Source organism: Amblyomma maculatum, chromosome 5, assembly GCF_055883805.1.
Source record: "Amblyomma maculatum isolate TAMU_Amacu chromosome 5, ASM5588380v1, whole genome shotgun sequence".
NCBI classification, from domain to species: Eukaryota; Metazoa; Arthropoda; class Arachnida; order Ixodida; family Ixodidae; genus Amblyomma; species Amblyomma maculatum.
Genome location: NC_139348.1, coordinates 100,098,310 through 100,120,288, shown reverse-complemented (window position 1 = coordinate 100,120,288; position 21,979 = coordinate 100,098,310). Strand labels below are relative to the sequence as shown.

Genomic DNA, 21,979 nt, shown 5'->3' with positions numbered 1-21,979 from the left:
CTCGTCTGGCGCTCTTATGTGGCTATGGATACCTTCCAATGCCCCTGGACTATCTTCAAAATTTCTTGCTAAATATCATGGCCCATACCGTGTTCTGGAGCGCACCTCTCCGGTTAATTATGTGGTGGAACCTGTTACGCCGTCCCATGATCTACGCCGGCGCGGACGCGAGATTGTTCACGTCCAGCGACCCTGCCGTCTTGCTCACGCCGTAAGTCGCCAGGATGTCTCCTCTTCGTCCCGCGGGTAATTGTGAAGAGGAAGAAGTGCACAAGGAACATGCCAGTCAGTGGCATCGTGATCGCTGCGCGTGCTGAATCTGCCTGTGTTCGCTGCCGCTGTGTTCGAAGCTGATCTGCTCAGTCCTGCTGATCAAGTCCTGTTGATCCGCTGAATAAACCCCCCATTCTTACAGAAATATTAAAAGGTAACATTAGTTAATTATTTCTTTATACACTGAGATCTGTCGCGTACATAATATCCGCCTAGTTGAGCAGACCACCTGTATCGACAGTGATGACGTAGCTCACAGAGGGTGCAAAATAGCGATAATTAAAGAGATAAAAATTCTCTATATATAAATACTGTTATTGAAAAAACCTCAGTGGGATTTGCTTCTCCATTTCAGTGCAGATCTCTACAGGAAAAAACTAACCTTCAATGATGTTTGGTTATTTCGCTATTGTAAATGGTAGCAAATTTGTCAAAATGCAGCCTAGAGCTGCTCAAAGATTTATTTCGAGGAAGGAATACTAACGTAGAGGCATGGGGTTCCATTAAGAATCGGGAATGTCTTCCTCCCGCACTGTCCGTTGCAGGTAGCTGTAAACTGAAGAAAAGAGAACAAAGAAATTCGAATATAAAGGGAGACGTTTACATCAGGAATCATAAGGTGGTTTGTTTCTTAAATATGTTCATTAAATAAAATAAGCTGGTGCTTACCAGTTGTCCTTTGGTTTCTAGAGTTTTGTGCTTACAGCCATACTTGTCGATGAGTGTGCCTGCAAAAATAATTCCACGCAGAATGTAATACACTAAGATGTTTATAAAAACATTATTGTGAAAAGCTTATCAGCTGGGTTCCAAAAATATATATCTTTAATGTGTTCCGAAAACGCACCTACAGTCATCACTATATATACACTAGATATCTGAGCTAAATTCTATCCAAGGAAACCCAGCTAAGAGCTTTTCACAGTAAATTGGGCTAGCCTGTAGTATTGTTTTTGTTCGAGAAAGTTAAATAATTAAGAAAGGAATAACTAGCAACCTCCTTAAATATTCTCATGAGGAAGATAATATTAAAGTAAATGCTGTAGATCGCGTAATATGACTATCTACGTTGTTTCTATGAAGCTAGTGTTTACACAAAGTGTTTTTTTTTTTTTTTTTTACCATCCGAAAACGATACGTGGCAGAATAAAGAACGTTTCTCGAGCCCGTGGTGCACTTTCATATCCCGAGAATCATCACTGATTAAAAAAAAATGTTTTTTCAGTGCAGCGCTCTCTCGAATTATGCTTTGTGTGTTCACTTTGAAAAAGATTTTCCATAGTAGCAGATCAGGTCACAGCTTTTTGGAAGGCCAATAAATGGAGCTGCTGTGCTAAATCCTACAGACAGTAGCTCACGCCACACAGCTAAGACTCTGGAGCCTGGGCTACACCTGACCGGTCCCCAGCCATACCTTTCTTGAGGGATATATACCATATGTATAGAGGCGAGGTGAAGACACATAACAGCATGTTCGAGTAAGTCTTCAATCGCCGCCGGCCTCGCTTATCAAGCGTTCCTTATGCTCCTGGCTAGGAAAGATACTTCCATCGGTGACGTTTCATTCTGTCAAAATGAGCTGCGGAAGCAACGTGATTCTATGCGGAGATCTCGTAGACATGCCAAAGTCCTTGGTGGTTTGGCATTTTCTCCATTGTCTGCGGAGTTGTCTTTGTTCATGCAGAGCGACTACGACTTCATCGACGAAGAAGTCGCTCGCCAGCTGTCACTCCCTCGTCCTGTTCAACGGAGCGCCTAACCTCAGCACTTCGCACCGTCAATCGCACACCGGCTATCCGCCGCATTATTGAGGAAAATATGTGCTGAAGTCCTGCTACCAAATATTTCTCTTCCTTCTCTACGAACGGTACTCACATAGAAGTAACCGTTAGGACGCAGGGCTCACTTCAAACTCCATCTTATTATAGCAGCCCGACATTTTATGTTGGACTCTCTTAAATACCATCAGAAAGGAAAGCAGTGAAGGCGCTCCTTAAGTTTGTAAAGGGCTTGGTGTTGAGTTCAAATTTTTAAGTCTAGGCTCTGTACTCCCTTTTACTCTAGACCTCTGGGCATGTGATAGACTACTTACCTTGGCGCTCTTTCTTTTCTTTTTCTCCCTTTGTTCCCCTCTCCACGTGTAGGGTAGCCTACTGGGCATCGCCTAGTTAACCTCCCTGTCTTTTCTATTATATTCTCTCTCTCTCTCTCTCTTTACATCCGCCGGCACCAGCTTAATTTACTCAACCTCGAAGATGCACTGCGGACCTATGGCGAACCGCCCGCAATCGCCTCATCTGCTACGCTTGCCGGCTTCCGGGCTACGCCGCACGTCTTTGCCATCAGTGTCGGCTTCATCCCGGGAAAGATGTGCATCCGTATAAATATTATTCCGAGTTACACATGCCCAGTGCCTCTTCTGGATTGTCACGCCTCGCCCTCGGTACCCTACACACCACTGGCCTTCCTCTCGCCAACTTTCCATTCCGGCGACGCTCAAGCGACCGGCTCCCACACAAGAGGAGAACTGAATGATGCAGTTTTAAAATCAAGAACTGTGTCTTATGCTAACGCGTTAAGTCGTCTGTCTTCTCACGCAAACGAGATTAGGTATTCCTTGAAGGCGTTTCTGTTTTCGCGCTAGTGTGTAAGGGAGCTACCATGGTCGTCATCATTGATGCCTTTCGCCGAAACATTTGCAAGTTAATGAGGTCGATGTCGACATTTTCGCTTCGTATAGGGAGTTCGCAGTGCATCCACTATGTGGTAGCGTGCACGGTACGAGTTTGACCCCTGCCACTAATTCATAGTTTGCACATCTGCACCAGTTTTCTTATCATGTAATTGACTAGGTAAATATCATCAAGCTCGCATTATGAGAGCACATCTACTCTAAATTGCTCGCGCCATCCGCTTTTAAAAGGATCTTCCGGACTACACAGCCCTGCGGTAGAGTGACATCTTTCACGAACTACTGAAATTATCCCTGGATTCAGACCAGATCATTTCTATATCCGTGATTCATTTAACTTTTATTTTAGCTACTTGAGCCTATTACTGCGTTGATTCTGTTCATGCACACATTCCTGAAATATGCACGAAGTATTTGTTTTTTGCACTGTGTGATATACTGTGACTAGCGCATTTTCCCTATTTTCTAATATTGTGAAAGAAGGTCAGGTCGAGACAGCAAGGTCGTGACGGCAAAGCAAGGTAAGTCGTGTCTTGCGTTTAATCTGATGGCGAACCCAGGCGCGTGCTGGAGCCGGCGCCGCGGGATGGTGACGATGGTTTGTACAAATGAAAAAAAGAGCATGGTATGTACAAATTAAAGATCCATGGCTCATAATATTGCACATAGTTACTTTGTTACTTGCATAACTTATTGCAAATAGTGATCGATTATCTGTGCTCGCTTGGTTTACTCTCCTGTACCCTTATATTTTGACGTGTTTTTGATCTGTATTTTTCTCAACCTCATACACAATCTTGAGACTTATCAGGTATTACATAAATAAATAAATAATCAAAAGTAAATAAATGTGTAAGTGTATAAAGTATTCAATCAGTCATGACTACCCCATTGGTTGCCTTGCTACCGACAACAGACGGGTCTTCCTTAGCATTCCGCCTTCAGTCACTGCAACAACACCACTTAAATATGGTTAAACCTCGTTTAATACTTTAGAAGGCAATATGGAAGCCGCTAACATTTGCTATGAAATTCTTTTAACGTTTTGGCATAAAAAAAACCACTAAATGATTGGTTGGGTTTGGTTCATGTTGTTTAACATCCCAAAGCAAATCACTTTATGAGGGACGCTTTAGTGGAGGGCTCCGGAAATTTCTAGCAGCTAGAGTTCCGTAGCATGCACTCACAACGATCAGTATGCGGGCGCCTTGCTTTTCGCCTCCATCGAGAAGAGATCGCCGGGACCGGGACTCAATTCCGCATCTTTAGTTTCAACAGTCGGTCACCATAACGTTACACTAGACTGCACTGCACCAACACTGCGGGGATAAAGGATTGGTGCTAGGGCGCACTTTGTGGCGATGAACAGGTCAGCATACCTACGAAGGCGAGTATTTTTTTGCTGTCATTTGACTTCGCAGCTGTTGCTTCTTTGAAAGCTTAGCCATACGTTCTACCACTAAGTCAGGATATGAATGCACCGATTCTTGTGTCTCGTATAGCTCTATGTGTTTTCCTCGTAGCATGAAGCAATATATTCCAAAACATGTGCCAACACGCACGCTAATAACCTTCCGATCTCATTCTTTAATTAAATATAAGCCAATCTTTTTTTCAATGCAACATTTGGCTCTACGTGCTGTAATTTGCTCTCACTTCGCCACATGCATTAATCTGCCCCAGGTAAATCTTTACTTGTCAACCTACCGTAGTCGTGCTGCTTCCTGCGAGGACCTGAAAAAAGGGTGAAACATTATATGACTTTTAAATTCTACAAATAAACGTTCAAATATATGGAACGAAAATGCCGAGGCATTTGGACGTAAAGTCTTCGCCAAGTCTTGGATGAGGGGATCACGGCATAAGAATATTGATAGTTTAGCTTTGTGCTGAGTGGTGTTTCAAAACGTTTTTATATCTAGAAATTTGTGTAATGTAAAACCCTTTCGTGCTCTCAGATTGTTCATGACTACGAAAAAGCAACGGTCTGTCATGTGTTCACCATTATGAAGGCATACTAATATAGCAGATGAATACTGAACTGGTCTACATACGTTTTGGTCGCTTTGTCGGTCTCCTTGGTGGTTCTGAAATAAATTACTAAAATCAACCCAGAAACCTTGCTTGGAGCTTCGTGTACCTAATATTGACTAATATATGTATAATATATTATACATATAATGTGTGTGTGTGCGTGAGTGCGTGCGTGCGTGCGTGCGTGCGCGCGCGCGCGCGCGCGCGCGTGTGTGTGTGTGTGTGTGTGTGTGTGTGTGTGTGTGTGTGTGTGTGTGTGTGTGTGTGTGTGTGTGTGTGTGTGTGTGTGTGTGTGTGTGTGTGTGTGTGTGCGTGTGTGTGTGTGTGTGTGTGTGTGTGTGTGTGTGTGTGCGTGTGTGTGTGTGTGTGTGTGTGTGTGTGTGTGTGTGTGTGTGTGTGTGTGTGTGTGTGTGTGTGTGTGTGTGTGTGTGTGTGTGTGTGTGTGTGTGTGTGTGTGTGTGTGTGTGTGTGTGCGTGCGTGTGTGTGTGTGTGTGTGCAAATGCGAAACACACATTAAACTAAAGCCTGCTCATAGTAACAGATAAGCTGAATCAAACGTATCAACCAACTAAATCGAGATTGGTAATCCAACCGATCAATCATTAAAATCTACTGATCTCGTTCTCGTAAGGAACTCTAAAATAGATAGCGTAATAAACACTCAAGCTATGCAAAGCATCACGATAGAGACAATGCGCGACCTATGAATGCCTCATTTATAATGAAATATGATGAAGCACATAATAATAAGGAAACATCAAGGTGTGACGTAGTTTATGTCCTGAAATATTCATTAACTGAAGTGAGCCTGCAAGCATTAAGAGACAGAGCTACTTACGTGTACGCCTCGTTCGTGCAGTGCCTGAGAAAAGAAAAATAGAGTAAACAGAGACAATAGTGCATCTATACTTAACAATATGTATTTTACAGTATTAGTGCTCCTAATTTTGTAATCAGGAAGTACAAAGCCTTTTCCAGTGATACTGCATGAAAAAACACGAGAAATGAGGATACCATTGGAATGTTGCAGAAAACTGCGGTTCCTGATAAATTTACTCTACCATAATAGTCATAAGACGTCTTACAGTTTTGTTGTTACAGGCGCCCTGTTGTTTACTGTTGCGGGCTTTGATGCTATACTTGCTTAATACAGACCTAACGCTAAACACGCCAATTGTGGCCTCGGGACACTGCGTGTTTATTCAGTCAATAATAAACAAGGTATTTTTATTATAACACTTTTTATCAAACTATGAATTTCGGTACATGAAAGCTGCGTCCCTCATAAATTTTAGACAGTTTTTGGCTACTGATTGTAAGATGTACCGCAAGGATATCTACAGTAAGGACTAAATAGTACACACATCTTAGAGAGCCACTCAAAACTGTCTTTACGCCTCGATGTAGGGCGCAAGAGAAACCAACATATGTGGCCCAAGTATTGCAAGAGGACTCTTTAGCAAACCTTTAAAAATATATAATGCAAGGCATGATAGTTTTCCCGCTTGTTGGCTGCAAAGACGGTAGTAAGCAAACATACGGACGAATGAGTTGAAAATGTTTCCGCTGACGTGGTCATAAAAAATGAGATGACATAGTATCAGCGTAGTAAAGTAATTTTCCACTTTATATAGGCACGTATCGCCTCGGCAAGGCGCATGTGCAAATTAACATAATAAAATGATTGCAGCCGTAATTACAATTGTCGTGAATAAGAGTTCCATGTTTTTCTTTTTCTTCGAGATAAGAAAAGGACTATTCACTTAAAAATACTCGAGCTTTCTTTTTCATGCCACAAGATGTAGCTGTAGTATCTCTGATGGCATTGTATAGCGACAGAATGAGAACTGCTTAAGAATTAGAACTTCGTGCGAAGACAATATAAAATTATTCGACGTGCCCTCAGCTCTGCCATTGACTGTTTGGCGCCAGAATTAATAGCTTCGGTCTGCGGCTCCTCGTACATCCACATAAACGCTCCCTTAATTAATAACTAATCCCTTCATCTGCTCCCTTATATCTCACTCGACGTGGTAGATGAGAGCAGTAAGCTGACATATTTAGTTAAAGATCCATATGCATAAATATCAAACGCCACTTTAACCATTCCTCGCTGGACGTACCTATATCACCTAGTTACGTAACATATCTCTCTCAGAAAAAAACGTTGTCGCTAAGCTCTTAATCAGGTTCCTCATACGAGTTAAAATGTTTTAGCTATAAATGGATGTTCCACATATATATGGAATTTTTTTATCACCTATGGAGAACCAGATTAAGAGTGTATACGTTACATTTTCGTCTGAAGGCCTAGCCAGGTCAACTGCCATCTAGCCAGAGGCTTGCTTATGTTTTTCCGCTGACTACCCCAACACCAAAACATCTTCTGCAGAACGGAGCTTTGAACGTTCTTGTTTTACAATGCTAAAAAAAAAAAAAAACTTTGGTTGATTATTCATGAAGACTTACTTTGTGATACGGGCACTGCTGTTGTAGACTCGTTAGTCATCGAAGTACTCGAGCTCGTCGCGACCGGCGTATCAGTGCTGGGTCCTGCGGCTTTCATCACCACGAAACAAGAATTAGTACAAAGCAGTAAATATTTATTACCGGACATGACAAACTTATTTGTCCAAAAATGGCATCCAGCTCTCACGCTTCAACATACAATTGAAGCATGGTAGCAGGTGAATGGGTTTATTATGCTCACTTCATTCAAGTGGTGTTTTTCTTCCGTATTCGATATGGATGTGGAGGTAAAGGTAATGTAATGTTCCGGAGTTGAAGGTTTTGGGGAAAATTGCTTTTTAGGCGTTATGACAGAATATGCGGCATCCATTAATTTTCCCATGTTGCTTTTATACACCTAAGGAATTTTAATTCTGTAAACCCCATATGTTCACGGGACCTGTATATGTGACCATCGGTCGAGCGCGCAAGACCGCGTACGTGCACAGTGCCTCGGAATAGTATAGCTTTCCCTGTGTTAGCTACAACTCTCTCCATGCTCGAGCAGAAGAGTACGTGCTGCCTGTGTCGTACGTTTCCCACTCAAAGTCACCCCTACTACGTCCAAAGTATAAAGCTTCTTTGTATATCCGTATATTCTTTTTTCCCTGGCAATGTAGCCCCCAGAAGAACCGAAGTTGGGGACGTACGTGACTGTTGTTTTTGTTGTGCGTTATGTTTTTCAAACCTAAGATGGCGGTCATGCAGTGCTAAAGTGTGGTGTGTCTACGTGCGCCTTCCTCTGTGAGTGAAATACTTTGTGCGCTCTATGTGTGCTTTGTTTCGGACCCCGACCCTGCGCACAAGGCATCGTCGACAAGGGTTTAAAAAGGAGCCGCCGAGGCCCCAAAGTCAGTCCGCCCAGTTCGCTCCTGAAGAAGGAAACCCGAGCAGCCGCGTGCTCCCGGGGGGGGGGGGGGGGGGGGGGGGGGGGGCACCCCAGCGCCGCCGCCGACACCGCATCCTCAGACCGCAAGCTGCACCGGAAGGACCGTCGCCTTCGAGTGACGCCCATCTGCGTCGTCTCAGTGATGGACTTCCGCTGCGCTCCCCGGTCAATTGTATGTTCAAAACTGCTCTGAACTTTCTTTCCCCTACTGTTACTTGAATTGTTACTTCCATCACGGAAAAGCAAGACCCTGTATACGTAATTCGAAGTATTTAAGCCGATTGTTTCTTCACTCATGTCGTTGCCTTTTAGAATGTTAATTGCTGCCCTCTAGATGCTTGTGTATTCCTCGTTCTGAGCCTATAAACATCTTATTGTTGTTTCAAGTCAACGCGTCTTCGTCTCATTTTCCACGTTTGCTTACCGGCTACGCCGGGCATCGAACGACCACCCCCCTCTTTTGTCAGGTCTCGGTGACGACCTCCGGTGATTACCGAGCGCGTGACAGGCGTGCCTCTACATATGAAACTAAAGTTGAAAATAATCTGAAAATAAGTTGAAGCTGAAAATAAATTCACATTGTGTCGTGCCTCTCGTGCAGGCGATCTCTGCAACAGAAGCTCTCACAGGCTTCACGGATGAAATACGTTGACAAAAATTGCTGAAAAAACGTTACAGTCTCATCCGGAAATAGGCCATCGCAAAAATCCACATACATTGTCGATTCATGAGCTATCAGCGTCCACAAGAAAGTTCGTGAGGCAATGCAGCGGCGGACAGTGCTCACTGGTAACCACAGCCAAGTTATTGCTAAAATGCCCGTTACGCTGATGACAGTGGGACATCAAAGAATTCTCTTCTGTACCTTTACAAAAGGTTCTCAGCAAGCCTCCAGACAAAATAGACAACCAAATAGACAACTTGGAGATACGAATATTTGGTGTGTCGGAATTGGTACTCATGTGGAAGCCTGCAGAGGAGAGCTAATCCGGAGGAAAATGCAAAAATTCACTGGTGCTTGTCAAGACCAATTTTATTCTGCAATGCGGTGGCATGGTTCCAGTTTGATTGGTGGCAAACTTTAAGAACTGAAAATGTCCGCTCCAAATAGTATTTTGAGTTTTAATCACGGGTTTGTAATTGTTCTCGCACTTTCAAAAACTAAATAATAATTTGGTACTTGAAAGCGCTACCTCAGAAGCATGCTTCGAATCACAAAACGATGCACGATTTTAAGAAACAAAGAGCTCGAATTCCGTGTGCATTTCCCGGAATCAAAACGCTAGTACATTTTGGTGTGGGGATAGTGTACCAGAAATGGGGCAATAACATATGATCACAGAAAACATCAATGAACATTTTGACGTTCCGAAAACGGTGAGCATAAACGCAGACTAGGAATCAGAAAGAAAAGCAAATTATTTCCAGCAATATTTTCGCAAATATGTTTGTTATAAAGTGGATGATATGTGCATTGTCTTCCCGGGCGCGCAGAGTTTTTAAAATACTTACATAGCAAATTACAATGCCTGAAGCTTTTCTTCGAGGAGAATTAATAAAGCACTATGAATTCCCCACCCTGATCCGAAATTATTTTGCTACGGCAAAAGAAATTGTATCTTTCAAATAAAGATTGGTGTAATTTTAATGTTAACTATGGAAGAAAGATAAATGACAAAGTAACAGAATAGTGAAGTGTTTCCCATTTTATAGGACCATAGCGTCTCCTAGCCATGTGTGTAATTTACATAATAACATGATTGCAGCCATAATGGTCATTATATGTCCTGCATGAGAGTTCAACCGTTCTTGTTTTCATCCAGATGAGAAAGCGACTATTCAGAAGAAAATTACGCAAGGTTTCTTATTCTTCCAACAAGATGCAGCTGCAGCTTCTCCGACACTACTGTGTAGCGACAGAATGTCAGCTGCTGAACAATTAGATCTTCGTGCGAATAAAATAAAAATTAATACTTTAAGGTACCCTGAGCTCGGCATTACGGCTGCTAGGTGGCAGAGATAATAGCTTCAGTTTGCGGCTCCTCGTAGATGCAGATAAGCTCTGTCTTAATCAATAACTGATCCCTTCATCTCCTCGCCTATACCTCAGCCAATACGTTAGATCAGAGCAGCAAGCAACCAAATTTTGTGAGAGACTACCAGGCATATATAAAGCACCACTTTACTCATTCTGCGCAAAACGTCCATATAACGCCTAGGTTTGTAATATATCTCTCTCAGAAATAAATGTTGTCGGTACACCTTTAATCTGGAACCTCATAAGCGCTAAAAAGTGTTCTAGTTATAAGTGGAAGTTGCACTTATAATCAAAACTTTTTTGAAACATATTGGATCACAATTGATAGTGTAGGTTAGACGTGCATCTGACTTGGTGATGCCATACCCTGCCATGCAGTTATGGCTCGTAGTATTATGACGTCACACTACCCGCCGAACGAACGGAGGCAAACCCATGTCAACTGCCAACTAGCCAGAGGCAGGCTTATTACTTTCCGCCCACTTCCCCAACGCCAAAAAGCAGATCTTTGTCGGAAGAGAGCTTTGAACAATCTTGTTTACAATGTTAAAAAACCGACATGTTATTATTCAAGAACACTTACTTTGTGATGTGGGCACTGCGGTCGTAGACTCGTTAGCCACCGGAGCACTCGAGCTCGCCGTTACTGTCGCATCAGTGTTGGAGCCTGCGCCTTTCATAAGCACGAAACACGAATTATTAGAGAGCAGTTTAAAGCAAACAAAACTTGTGACACCTGCAGTCTCACGTTCCAGTACAGGTAATTTGATTTGATTTGATTTGTGGGGTTTAACGTCCCAAAGCGACTCAGGCTATGAGAGACGCCGTAGTGGAGGACTCCGGAAATTTCGACCACCTGGGGTTCTTTAACGTGCACTAACATCGCACAGCACACGGGCGCCTTGCTTTTCACCTCCATCGAAAAGCGGCCGCCGAGGCCAGGATTCGATCCCGCGTCCTTGGGCACAGTAGTCGAGCACCGTAACCACTGAGCCACCCCGGCGGGGCCCAGTACGGGTAAACAGATGCCATATAATTGCTCAACTGTCAGGTGAAGACAAAGCTGAGTCGGTGTGGGTGAAAAAAAAATAGATATATGAAAGAAGCTGTCCAATTTTGAAGTGCGCGCATAATAATGGTTGCTTGAAGTAAAACAAGTGTAAACATCCTAGAATAGGCTCTCGAAGTAAGACACGTCATTTCGAAAAAAATGAATTGTTTGAACACTGCGACTCATATGGACCTACGAATATCAGTCGTATATGACCCTTTAGCATAATTGGACCAATAAAATTATTTTTCTGTGAGCGCCAACAGAAAGTTAGTGGAAAGTATGCGAGCGCTTCGAAGAAGACTATAATAAAACACGCTACGTCATGACGAAGAAATCTATATCCCCGAAACGTTCCGTTAGATGTGCTTTGCCAAGCTGTATATACATTCAAAGGCGGCACTTCTGGCTTCTGGGTTCGGATGGGGCAAGCTCCTCGCTTCCTTCCTTCTTTGTTCTAGTGCGAAATACGTGGCAGGAAAGAAGCAAAACACAAGCGCTGTGTTCCGTCCTTCTGTAATAAAATACGCTGCTGCTTATGCAAAATTATCTCGCAAACATTAACGTTCAAGCGACCCAAAGATTTTCTTTGACGGTAACTTTCCTACTGCATAATAAAGAGATAAAGAACCGGCCATAGCTGCAGACGACAAAGTTTTTACAAGCACAGACACTGCAATGAAGTAGAATATCAGTTTTGTTCCAAGCACAGGCAGCGCTCTCATTCTTTGGAGCAAATGGAGGCCATGGATATCGTCTGCGCAGCCATTTTCTACAATCTTCAGTTCTCCTTTATTTCCTTGAATAATATTTTAAACAAAATGCAGTATAGGTTTTATATAGTTAGTGAAATTATTACTAAGCGAATTCAGCACGTGAGCCGGTATGTAGCACTACGTCTGAAGCTTGCGCGTTTTGGAGAATCACCTAGCGCATATACCGAGCCTTTTGGTCTATATGAGTGGCTTTCCAGTTATCAATTTATCGGTGCATTAGAAAAATAGATTCCGTTCAAACCGCCTTGGCATATACGTTTTCACTCTCCTATTTCAAACACTCATCTTATATTAACGGCCTGCAGCCTCTATTTGTGCACTCTGAAATGAGAAAACTATTTCTGTAAGATCTGCGTTTTGTGTTGCCATGGGTCGCAATCTCGAACTTGCTCGCCATGGGATCGGCGCTGTATAAAGACACATATGTTGTTCTTAAATGACCTTTTTTTCTTTCGCAATTTGTTCCACGGTGTTCGTGTTTGGTCTTCACGAAGGTATAACTGTTATTATGTGCATTGAGGTGTTGTAGATGCATGGAGAGATCGAAAATCTGCTCTGAATTTTTATATTTGTGGGCGTTATACGAGGGCTATGTCTAATTCTATCTCCCATGTCCTTCAGCATCGGCGTATGGCAGATATGCTTGTAAATGCGGCGTTGTTCTACGCCTGATACTGTAATCTCTGTGAAGCATGACAATGCCTTACGTCCACCTCTCCCAAAAAAAAAGTTATAAAACAGTCCAACATGTATTCCTGGTCTCAGCATTCATAGTAAATTCAGAAATTAGAAAGACAGCAAGGAGCAAACAGGAATGTAATTGGTATTACATTTGCCAGTGCGTCTCAGCTGATATTTAGTCACCGTGACGTAATTAATTTTTCAACAAAGGCTCAACAAGGTGAACTCCGCGGCCGTTATCACTTCAGACTAAAGTGGAAAGTTATCAGCAAGTATCGACCAATGGCAATCTGTGACAAAAGCAAGGTACGATGCTAATGTTGGCACCCAGCATGCCCGACTGGGAATGAAAAATAGTTTTAGCACCCATAAGTATGCATAAAAATGAAATATTTCACTTGAGGTTTCTGATTTCACATTGAACCTATGACTTAATTCTTAAGTTCAGAGCAGCCATATGCATCCTAGAACAGATCTGAAAATTATGAACCGTCATTTTGAAGACGGAGTGTTTTTAACAGGCCACGCCACGCATGGGGGTACGAGTCAGGATCCTAGACTGCAGAAATACATGGAAGCAAGTTATAGAAAAATATTGTTTTTCATTCCGCAAAACAAAGTGCAGCCGGCCGGTTGCTAAACGTTGGCGAGTGCTTTGAAAAATATTGTAGCAGAGTATGTTCACGTCACATTGAAGCTATCTATATTTAAAATATGCGCTAATAAATATGTGTTGTAAAGCCGGACATATTACCAAGAGGCGGCTATCGTTTCAGTGCGACACATTAGAGCGCACGCTTCTCGCGTCGTCCGACTTGCTGTCACGCAAGGTACATTCCCTCGAATATAGTGCCAACCAAAGTACACAAATGCTTACGCTGAAGACTTGTCACAGAACACGGTGAAAGAACCGCAGACCGTAGCATACGACCTATGCAATATTTACAAGCGCTAGCTGCGCTCGGGGACGCCGCAGCCGACTGCACTGGAACTGAGCGTATCGTCGGTGCCACTCTCTGCTATACTAGAGTGCGCCTTTCTCTCTTTCGTTTCCTTGCAATGGTATTTCAGCAACTTACGCATAAGCTACATAGTTTTGAGGGATAGTGCCAGCAAGTTAACGCATATGTCAACATGTCAGACTACTTGGGAAGATTGCTGTTAGATTACTTGAGTAGCAGTAAGTAAATTTCTTCCAATAAACAAAACCAACGGAAGTATAATTATTTTTACGAGCCCCGGTATCTGCTATCTAATCATCAGGAGCCTCTAACACGCGCTACGTACAGGAACTCTCAGTCGTTAGTAAGCTCTACAGGGGCGTATCTGGCTTTGCAAAGATTTTGTTTTTCAAAGCTGAAAGTATAGATTGCAAACGAAATGACGCATGCATACCTTTTCCTGTTGTACAATGCGTTCACCAGCGTTTACTAACCCGGCAGCCTCCATCTCTCTAAAACAAGAAATATATCTGTAAGTTTTACTTACATGGTTTATACCAGTCACATTCCCATACACCTATGCGATTCGCGTTATTTAAAAAATACTTCCTTTTTGAACTGACGTTTCATGCCCTCCCAATCGATTGTAAGGTGTTCATGGCTCCTCCGGCACCAGGGAATGACTTCATGGGCGCACTATGACACAAGGTCATTCCTTTAAAAACTTTCGTTTCTACGTATCCCTCTTTACGCTAAACCTACTTTTGGCCCAAGTCCGATGCGGCCTCCGCGAGCGCCCGTTTGTTCGTAAACGTGATGTTGGTCTGAAGGCCCTATCGTCATTCATTTTCACCTGATATTAGACTTATCTGCTGGAGAGGAGCGGTCGGCCTTATCTAAAGGGTGAGGAGAAACAAATTGTGCTCGTCATTTGAATTCTTAAGCAGTGGAAGTCCTAAGCTTACAAAAAGGACTATAGAAGAGTTGCAAAGGTCCGATATATAAACATAACACAATTTTCGCGCACACATTTAAGCTAATGATTACCGTCATTTTGATCCGTTATGTTGGTCTTTATTGTTTCGTCTGTCTTAACGCAGCGCAAATTTATTACAGCAGTTTTGCACTACCTGGCCGCAGTGGATTTATTTCAATAACAATCCTAATATTTCGTATATACAGTCAATAAATATTTTCTTACACATGGCCGGGATTGTGCGCTTTTATATCAATGCATATTCAGACATTATCAAACTATTTCGGAAATATATTTTTGGGGATGTTTTCGCACATTGTTTGCTAATACGATATCGATTAATGGAGCAACACAATTTGTTCGGCAGGATTCGAGGGTTTTCACCTTCATACCTGAAAATATGTATCAGTCTTCTTGATATTTCAATGATATTTTGCTTGTAAAGGAGAAGTAATTGAAGCTTGGCACATGTCTAAGGGTGGACACTGGCGAGTCAGCACTCCAGTCAATTTGCATATCGCAGAATGAAATTGCCTCTTTGGAGGGTTCAATTGAATGATTCGTCGTTTTTTGATGCTTAGGTGTACCTACGGTGTGGGGCTTTTTAAACTCCCTTTACCCCTGACTTTGCCTCAGCGCTGTTATCTGAGGTTTATGCCTAATGTTTACACATATTGGTGTTTCTGATGTTTTTATGTTTTTAGTGTTTTTACTCTGCTTTTGCTTCAATGTTCCGACTCTGCTTTTGCTATGATGGTAACTCGTGTTTGTTTGTTTGTTTGTTTGTTTGTTTGTTTGTTTGTTTGTTTGTTTTACGTTAGCAGATCTTGATTCTGTATTTTCGTTGTTAGTAGTTTTGACTGAGCTTTTACTGTGACGTTCTGACTCTGATTTTGCTATATTCGTAACTCAGAACTACTGGTTCTAAATCTTTTTTCATTTCCGCCAAGGCCAGCTGGCTGCCTCTGAAGATCCTGGGTTAATAAGATAACTGTTGTGCACTCGCAACTATTGTAATTATGCTTCGTGTTTCCCGTTTCTGGTCTTGTGTGATTTGGAGTATAAAATAGGCCTCTCTTTCAATAACATTTAGTTAGTAGTTCTGCGCTAGTTCTGTTTTTCATTGCGTTCTTAAGACTTTGTTTCCTCGCAATGCTCCTCTTCATGATGCCTCACCAACTAGCCACACGAAGGTATTAATTGCCTAGTATGTTGCGCTTCGTCCATATGTGTGCTAGGGCTGAACATCTGTCATCACTTTAGCCGGAAACAGCATATTACGCATCCTTGGTCGAGACTCTGCGCGCAAGAAATTTGAGAACTCTTCAATCTAGGCTAGCAAATCGCGAGGCTTAGTGAAAGCTGTCGGCGTGGTGACATCTGCCGACTGTGACTGGGATATCACCGCGAAATTTAAGGCATGCGTTTAAGGCACAGGTTGCCATCATCAGCAAGGGGATACTTCATAATTAGCTTTCGTTTTAAAAGCAATACATTTCAAAGACTGCTTGGATACTGTCACACTCACAGCACTCGAGTAATTTCGCAGCATTTGGCGCCTTGACTTATCTTCCCCTTAAAACCCGCCATTATATATCTGGTATGCACTAGTCATCGAATTCACGTTTATCTGTTTTGATAGTGAGAGCTGCTGGTTATGTTCTTTCCATATTCTAGAGAGAATATTTTATTGGACAAGGGCTCGACGTTCACGTTAGTAACCCATATATACTGCAGCACACGGTTATCGGGTCATTCAAGCATTGTTCATTGCTCCGCTCCAGTTCTTAACTTGCGCTTACACCTACGGAACAATTTAAAAAAATAGCCGACAGTTATGCTAATTGGTCGGTCTGAACGAGTGACATGTCGCCTAGGCAAAATCCTCGGCCGGCGTTTTCTCGATACCGCCGCCCTTCTTATTCCTAGTTTGTCGTCTCGTGTAATTCTAACCATTATATCATGCCCGGCGTTGCTATATTTATTTATTATCTACGGGACATTAATCGATATGAATTTAAGTTACTAAAAAAATTAGTATAATGTCTTGTTTAAGCTTACCAGCTGAAGTGTGCTCTCCGTTTGTGGACATGTTTGTCCCCAAAGTAGTCGCATCCGGCAGGACTGGTGCCTCGGTGCTCCCAACTGTAGCTTTTGTAGGCAGATAAAAGAAATTAGTCGGCAAACGTACTTATTTTTATTCGATTATATGAAGCTAATTCCTCCGAAATTAGCGACTGCCTCTAACGCTTGATCTTACACTGGCACAAGAAACCCTGCTATAAGGCTTATTACGCGCACTGCACCCATGGCTCCAGGAGTGCTGCTATGCTTGAATGCGCAAAACACGTGGAACACTAAGTTAGTGAGGTCTTGTGTTAAATAACCTCCTAAGTGAATATAATTAATTTGATATGTCTCTATATCTTACCCAATTTAAGTGGGCTCCTGGTATATTCAGATTGCGTAGTGCCACTCTTTGAACTCAGCAACGCTCCTTATAAATGTACACCCTTTGTCAAAAGTTTAGAGCCCAAGAGATTTGTTTCAAATCCGTCCAGTGGCATTGTTTTAGCATTAGTGGAAGTCGCTTACATTGGAGAGGGTAGGATAAAAATTCGCCTTACCTTCACTAAAGTTAGAACTCTCATATGCATTACGAACCACACGGTGTGGCTCAGAAGCAAACACCCCTGGGCTCTAAACTTTCACAAAGACTGTACATACCCTGCAGCTGAATACACAGCTAAAAATGATAGACACAGTCACATTATTGCCTCAGTAATTGTATATATTACGAAAGCTCGAAAGACAAGCACTATCTAATAACGAACTATGCGCGGCCCCGAAATAGATAAGAAGTTACCGGCAACTGCTCTTCAGCTTCCTACTAGAACTCCAGCTAAACAGGTAACAGTGGCTCTGGAGAGAGCTCTCTCATTTTTCTGCTACGCATATTACTATAGTGATAGCGTTCAGAATTAAACAGCCATGTCTTTCATATAAGGCTAGGAAATATTTATAAGTAAATTTGAATAGCAGAATTGCAATTGTTAGAAAACTTCTCGGTAATTCCGAATGGAAGTGGAAACGCCGGTCATTATCATGCTGACTCTAATTGCAAATAGTAACACGATTCCACGGTTCCAGTATTCAACCATCTGACAGTATTCAGAAATGTGGCGCAACAAACACAAACACAAGAGAACAGACACAACACACGCGCGTGTGTTGTGTCTCTTCTCTTGTGTTTGTGTTTGTTGCACCACATTTCTGAATACTATGCAGCACCAACTAGCCCCTCAAGCCGTTATTTTGAGAAACCATCTGACACAACGTTCCAAACTACCGGTGTTAATAATTCGACTAGGTTGCATAATTACATATGACACTGCCTTATCTTTTAAGACGCCAAATATCTTAATGTGCTTACACGCACCATTTCTCAGGTATTAAGAATGTGAAACTGACCTTTTGTGGTTTACAAACTTTAATATTTTTATGAAAAGGGACGTCATTTCATGGACCTCTTTGTTCGTTCCCACAAATGCTTCGTTGGTGAATACTCAAAATTATGTTCTGAGAATTTCTATGCATTTGCGGAATTTGAACCGGAACCAACACTATTCCAGCGAGAATCGACTCCTGGGTTGTTTAAGAAACATTATGTATATCTAAACTAAACTGCTAGGCTTCTAGAACGTTGCTAAGTAGAAATCAGTGTTAGGATAAGTAGAAATTCTGAGAGGTAGTATTGTGAAGCTGAAACCTGTTGCGTCTTTGCAATGGGAATTGAAAACCTCTTAATAAAGATGACGTTCGAAAGCAAAGGTAGCATATTACCAAAGAATATCGTTAGGAGCCCAATATTGTCATATAAGCGAGCGTAATCTCCACTGAATGATCACTGTGGAGAATTGGTTTTGTTGGGTGAATAGCGTTTAACGTCTCAAACCAACTCAGGTTATGTGGGACTTAGTAATGAAGGACTCTGGATGATTTGAATCATCTGGGGTCCTTCAACGTGCACTCTCATCGCACAGCACATGACTGTCTTGCTTTTCAGCTCGACCATGTTTACCGAAAAGCAGCCACGGCGGAGGCATTCGATCCCGCGTGCGTGGGTTCAGCCCTCGAGCGTACATACCACTGAGTCAAACTGGCAGAGTGCTGGAAACAATTAGTCCCGGCAGACTAAAAATATTCATTTCCCATGCTCTTCGCGAAATCTATTCGAGCACGTCATTTGAGAAAACACTTAGCTTCGTGGCGAGAAAACGATGCTACATTTTGCCATAAAAAGGGCCTCTTCCGGTGACGCTTTCCGTCAAATTGCACAACCGCACCAAAACAACTGCTTCTAACAACAGGGAATGTTGTTAGAAGCAGGAACAAGAAACTGCTTCTAGCAACAAATGCAGATTCATGCCAGAAATTAAGCTCCGTGCACTTAAAAGGATCGCTGGAACAACTTCGCCAGTGCTTGTTCAATATTGGACACTAGCTTATCAAATTCGTGAACATTTTTCCGGCTCAAGAGAGATGTTTGGTTCTGAGAGGTGTATTTTGCTAAACAACCGGTCAGTAGTTGTAAATTTGTGACGTACATTCAGAAATCATTTGCAGCCCATCCCTTTTCATTGAATGGCAGTCCGGTGCAGCTTCTAAGGCTAGCGATAAAGCTTTGCTGTTGACTCATATATTGTGCTTGCTATATAGACCGGTGATTGCGACACCTGCTTTTCGTTTTCAGGTGCCCCCTATGCTATATCTGCTGAATGCGTTGCTTCTTAAAATGGTCCCACTGAGATTTTAACGTGGTATCCTAACAATAAAGGCCGATTTTTGTTTTGTCTCAACGCTCCTTTGAATAGTTTTTCACTCATTCGAAAAGTATAGAGTTGCTGAATAACGTGATTTTTGCCCCAAAACTCAAGCATAAATTTGAATCGAAATTAAGTAGCTTGCCTTACTAATCAAATTGAAGAGCATCTAATATAGTCACGTCTACATTGATTCCCGTCAGTAAATATTTGTGTAAATAAATAATATGCACTTTATTTATTACACTATGTTAAATAACCCTTTGTGCATTGTTAATTTGGATAAAACTTGTAGCGCCCCCTTCCTCCCTAATTCTCATTCTGGGGGCTATGGCGAAATGTGAAATGAATAAATTTCGCTTTTAACTGTCAGCAACTGTTGATGACAAGATAGAACATTTGAAATTAATATTGGAATCTGGCCAACATAAATATATGTACCTTAATGATGCTTGTGTACTATCTTCACTATTTTAGGTGCAACAGAAAGTACGCTAATAGTTAGAGATGTCCGCCTAACCGATGCATCCTCGGAGCTATCTTACAATTGCGTCTACGCATGCGTGCACATTTTGAAACTAACAGGTTTACCTTCGTCTGTGTTGTTTCCAGAGGAGTCTGTTCCTGTAAGAGAGTAATAGCAGCAGTTCATCACCAGCATTCTCAATAAAAACCTCAGATACCGTAACAAAACAGAAAAGTGATTGTTAGGATCTTAATATTCCTGCGATACACTCAGTACTGAAAACTAATAAATTGCAAGATACAGGTAATGGCATCAGATATAATTTTTTGCACCTTGATGCTGGTCAGCTTAGTAACAGAACAGACATTAAGACAGCCTCTTTTGTTTCCTACAAAAAAATATTAGACGAGGTATATCTCAATCTTGTTTCTTAAAGTGTTCGTGCATGTAAGTTTGGTGCAAATAAATCATAAAACGATGCAGTCCCCCCGGAATGATAAAGGTGGAAAAGGCCTCCAAACTTTTACTAAGCACATTGTAGTCCGAAATACCGTAGCATAAACTCGACATACAGAGAAGTCATTTTTATAACATACGAAAACACATGACTTATATGCTATCGTATTCTCCTATTCTCGTTTGTGCTATAGGCGACATTTCAGTTTGATTCTAACTTGCGAAACCGCATTTATTCGAATTTAGTCCAATAGGTTCCTTGAAGAGGCGGGAATTCAAACTATTAGGTATCCATATGGATTCCAGGATTTCGGCCGTCGTATACAAAACACCATTCATAAAACGAAAACAAAATCAAACAGATGTAGCCGTCGCTAGCAGTGGTCCATAGATGGATCCATGCAACCTGGGAGGTCGTCCCGGAAAGTTCTTTCGCACGCTCCTTCCGATGCATCACCCCCGATGCCCTTGATGTCACAGAATATTGTGCATTGTACAAGCGGACAAAGAGACTAGCGATGACGGGGACCAGTTAGGTTTAGACCATTTTACAACCCTAGGAGAAACCGGTTTGACTGGGCTCTCAAGGGGTGAAATCGTCAACACTTTCCTATGCTACGAGAGCAGCCCTGCTTACCAATATGGCAGCACCCTTCATCCCTTTATAAAATTGTGTATATTATATCTCTTCCTTCAAAGCCACCACATGAAAAAGAAATTCAGCCATAAAGGACAAAAGAGCCTTAATAGACAGCCTATCATTGCAAAACTCAGATGACATGATTGGGTGTTTCAGAATGTTCGGTGTTTGCTATTGTTTGGCGCCTTAAGTGTAGCCTTTCACTGCAGTAATTGAAGCAGGCACCCAAAATCTATCAGAAACACATGAATCCAAAATCAGGGCACTTTTCTTCATCTAAAGTGCTGCTATCTACAAAACATACGAATGAAGAGCAGGCATGGAATTTTTATCACTTGGTTTTCCCGTGTTAGAGTCCGCGTTTCGGGGCAGGCGAAGTAAGAAAACGTTTATATACTGCGCGGTGCCCATGCACATTATAGCATGAGTAGTCTTAATCATTCAGGAGCTGTCGGCAACAGCGTGCCATTAAATCGTCAGAATTTCAAATTCTTCCTTCTTCTTCATGTCACCAATTTACCGTTTCTGATTGTATTCATTGCAATTCTACAACACCGTTGCCGTAACTAGATAACTGAGGTCGCCTTTCTGCCTAAATGAATAATATGTACTTGATAAAAAAGTAGGTCATTGGATCAAATCGTTGTGAAGACCTCGAAACTTGAGTAGAAGTAGAAACCGATACCCTCATCTTCTCAGTTCATAGTGTGAGCCTGAGGGTAACGACGTGGGTG

General features: G+C 42.1%; 1 protein-coding gene across 1 annotated transcript in view; it reads right to left on the bottom strand.

Annotated features, from left to right (window-relative positions):
- LOC146189021 (uncharacterized) overlaps positions 1–21,979 on the bottom strand; it is a 39,542-nt gene that overhangs the window by 6,350 nt on the left and 11,213 nt on the right. The window contains exons 5-13 of the mRNA XM_084605163.1: positions 20,275–20,307; positions 16,922–17,011; positions 11,019–11,108; positions 7,470–7,559; positions 5,839–5,862; positions 5,020–5,052; positions 4,673–4,699; positions 943–1,001; positions 758–829 (exon numbers count right to left, since the gene is read on the bottom strand). Of these exons, the coding sequence (XP_084461289.1) occupies positions 758–829; positions 943–1,001; positions 4,673–4,699; positions 5,020–5,052; positions 5,839–5,862; positions 7,470–7,559; positions 11,019–11,108; positions 16,922–17,011; positions 20,275–20,307 (518 nt within the window). The remainder of the gene's footprint in view (positions 1–757; positions 830–942; positions 1,002–4,672; positions 4,700–5,019; positions 5,053–5,838; positions 5,863–7,469; positions 7,560–11,018; positions 11,109–16,921; positions 17,012–20,274; positions 20,308–21,979) is intronic.